General features: G+C 43.5%; 3 protein-coding genes across 3 annotated transcripts in view; 1 reads left to right on the top strand and 2 right to left on the bottom strand.

Moving 5' to 3' along the window:
- Positions 1-45, top strand: part of Pmar_PMAR024755 (hypothetical protein) — a gene marked incomplete at both ends in the record, with an annotated part of 501 nt that extends 456 nt beyond the window's left edge. The window contains one exon of the mRNA XM_002764548.1: positions 1-45. This exon is cut by the window's left edge and continues 4 nt beyond it. Coding sequence (XP_002764594.1) covers positions 1-45 — 45 coding nt within the window.
- A 974-nt stretch (positions 46-1,019) lies between these two features.
- Positions 1,020-1,656, bottom strand: Pmar_PMAR024754 (longevity assurance factor, putative; the record flags this gene model as incomplete). Its single annotated transcript, XM_002764547.1, has 5 exons — positions 1,020-1,100; positions 1,146-1,282; positions 1,335-1,442; positions 1,490-1,597; positions 1,644-1,656. The coding sequence occupies 5 exons, from the start codon at positions 1,654-1,656 to the stop codon at positions 1,020-1,022; spliced, it is 447 nt and encodes a 148-aa protein (XP_002764593.1).
- A 1,772-nt stretch (positions 1,657-3,428) lies between these two features.
- Positions 3,429-3,461, bottom strand: part of Pmar_PMAR024753 (hypothetical protein) — a gene marked incomplete at both ends in the record, with an annotated part of 239 nt that continues 206 nt past the window's right edge. The window contains one exon of the mRNA XM_002764546.1: positions 3,429-3,461. Within this exon, the coding sequence (XP_002764592.1) occupies positions 3,429-3,461 (33 nt within the window).

Below are 3,461 nucleotides of genomic sequence, written 5' to 3'. Positions count from 1 at the left end.
GACTTTTTCGGAAAAGTATATAATCGCATAGGGCTTATGCGATAGCAGCAACCGAGTGTGGCATAGCATGATACACCTAGTCACGCTAGACAACAGATCATCATATTCTCTTCACTCAAAGAATTACATCAAGTTGTGAACGCGCATACTCTTTGTCGGACCGCCCGTCTTCTATTCTGTCCATTCTTAAGGGATTAACAAGTGGACCTCGACTTCCTTACACTGCTAGGAGGAACTACCTCCACAGAGATGCACCGTTGGAATTGTAGCAGGTTATCGTTCATCCGCACTGGTGATCCGCGCTACCCTAATTTCAACACAATCCGAGCTGTTACACGAGTGAGCAAACCAATATGAGTAGAGTGAGAGTATCTCGCCTGCCGTTCCAGCTTAGCCAATGAAGAAGACAGTTTAGCGAGCTGGGAACCACTGTAGACAGTTCGAATTCAAAGGGACTAGGGCAGTGGAGACCGTGAATATCAAATCGCATGTGTGGCTATCTCCAATACATTATAATTACGGCAGATAACTTATCTGTCGTAATTATAATGTATTATCTCCCAAATCCATTCCGAGGTAATGTGTAATGCAATAATACGCTCAAGGGTGGTTAGTCAGTTCAGTTCTTAGAGTATGTTCCACATGCTTTTTGGTAAGTAGAGAAATCGGAAATTGTGTTTTCGGATTGTCCCTATACGATTTAAAGTCTACGACTCGGGTCTGCCTTATACGATTTAATGTTACTTCTATCGACAATCTTTTTGACGTTCACATTGTGATTTGGGAACTGTATTATATCAATTAATCTCATGTCCTCCTATGTGGAATCTGATACCGAATTCTCAGCGGTAATAGGCTTACCCATGCCCTTCACTGAGTAGAACACAATACTGATATACTAGATCAACAGAAAACTCATATCTCATCAACAATTGAAAAAATATATCTTGTGGTGCATTAATCATTTCTTACACGTGTGGGTTGCCGTGACTCATTGATGTCATACAGCAAGCGAGTAATTACTGTACTTTCCGTTTGTGAGCGACGGGCTTCTTTTCCTTTAGCGTGACCTCTTCATCATCACTGCGAATATCACCTTCCTGAAGTAGATAGTATTCCTTGCGATATGAACATGGACCCATTACCGCGACAACGGTATGGTTTTTGATCGTCTTGAAAATCATCTTGATAATCATGCTAGCCCAAAGGATATGTAGGCATTGCAACAGCACTAGAAATAACGCCAGGACACAATCATTCAACGGCCGTTTATATACAATAGCTGAGAAAATGCCAAGTGAATTCGATACAACGTTTTGCTACATCACTCGTACCAAAAGTACAGGCAGGAATGACGCATATCCTGGGGTACACATACAACCTCAAGAAGAAGAAGCCGAGGACGAAGTTCACAAAGGCGAGATCCGTTATCTTTTTCAACCCTACCAGTAAAAGACCATCGATTAAATGAATTTGAGGGTGTTGCTACTTTCATATTTCTCAGCGAGATAGCTCAACGACTTTGCGACGTAGAGCGGGACGTCACTGATGTTGTGGAGGAAGATAACGATCAGACCAATACGATGATGGCCAACATCTGAAGAGAGCTGTTCGACATCGAATGGAGCGATGAGATAACCCACAGAAACTGCCCATCATCAAACTGATAGTAATAAGATGGTGAAAGAACATTTGGTGGAAGTCTTTGCGAACAGTCTCGATCATCTGAGGGCCTCAACAGTAATGAAGAGAGAGTCAACTCGTCTTCCACGCAGCTTACAATGAAAGCTAGACAACTGCACCAGAAGCTTATCTCAACCATGTAGTAACGCTCGAGCTGAGGGAGAGCTATCGTAACAACGCAACTAGGTGGTGAAGTAGTACTCCAACAGAGGGGTGGTGGGCACCAGGGTCGAGGAATAGCATTTCGAGCGGATTCTTAAGGAGTGTGTGGAGACTGTACCATTGTTCATGCGAGATAACATAGAAACCATAGCAGCTCGTAAAAGAATGCCAACAACCGTACCTATACGTGATCGAATTATAAGACATACACGAGGGAACACTCTAGCATTCAGGTGATAAAATCGACAACAACAGAAAATCTCCACATTTCGTTGTTCGAGAAAAGAATGTAAAAATTGAAAAAATCATGAGATACATCTACTGATTTTTGACGATCCGGGGCTCGCCGGCATAGCCCGGCAGCATCGTTCTCCACCATTTCCATCAGTTATCAGGAGTCCGAAACATCAGCCCCTTTGGAAAGTCAAAAAATTGATTTTTACTAACAAGACACAGTGGAGATATTCCAGCGTTCCCTGATGAGACGGAGCGAAAGAATCTACTTTCTACATCAAAAGTCCAGTCTTGTAATATATGGTCGCCGTCCTCAGCTGACCTCAGGAGCTTCCTTACTAATTATAGAGGTCTATATACATTGTATATAAACTCCTATAATCAGTGAAGAAACCACTCGAATAGAAATGTACAGGAACCTACCACAATTCCCCAAAGTTTCTTCACAATTTTCGTACTGTCACCAACATGTGTGGCTGGCCATGTGCATATTTTCCCACACTGCAAAAATCGTTGAGATAATCCTTCTGAAACCTACCACATGTTTTCCTTCAATTTTCGCAAGGTCTTCGGGGACAAGTCCTGAGGTATTATTTTATCGAACAAGCACGGTATGTTAGCGAAGACCCTATGGTAAGCCCCACTGAGTGTAAACCTTATCACCTAAAAACAAAGTGGCCATTCGTATTACTAACTTTCAAGCCTATTACACATATCATCGCACAGCAACATGGGATGAAAATGTGAGGGCTACAATAAGACATGGGGAGATTTCCGATAACAACGACCAGCTAAAGGCATCCGACACATACCCCCATCATCGGGGAAGACAAGAACAAGGTGAGAGAACACAGACAGAATATACGCAGCCACATCGAATGAATATTTGAAAGCCTTCCAAGTGCGGGAGAAGGAATCTTCATATGCCCGCTCAACCCGACATGTTCTGACTCAGAGCTTCCGAGCTGTCCTCGGCAACAATAGCCACCGAGAGGCAGCAGTTTGTGAATCTCGGACGAGGCAGTCTGATTGAACACATACTAACAAGAATATAAAAGTTCAGAGAGGCGTGGTACACTGGGCTCAACATGCGAATAATACCCTTTCTTAACATCAAGTTAACTATATATGTTCGACGTTGTCTAACAGTTGTCATGCATGTGGTAAATGATTTAGAGTTGGGATTTACCGTAAATCCCAACTCTACATCTGTGCGTGTTGAGGGCCGGGGGTCCCGGTGGAGGCACTTTCCGGTCCCGATGGAGGCACTCGATAAAGGAATGTTATTTTAAAGAGAGAAGGTGGGCCTCCGGCCCGCCGAGCCTAAGCCGCATCTTTAGGGCCGTATCCTATACTAAGCGGTGCTCAGGGTTGTGAACGAA

The sequence above is a fragment of the Perkinsus marinus genome, assembly GCF_000006405.1.
Source record: "Perkinsus marinus ATCC 50983 genomic scaffold scf_1104296977064, whole genome shotgun sequence".
In the NCBI taxonomy this organism is placed as follows: Eukaryota; Perkinsozoa; order Perkinsida; family Perkinsidae; genus Perkinsus; species Perkinsus marinus.
The sequence above is the reverse complement of the archived record's forward strand: the minus strand, read 5'-3'. Positions and strand labels throughout refer to the sequence as shown.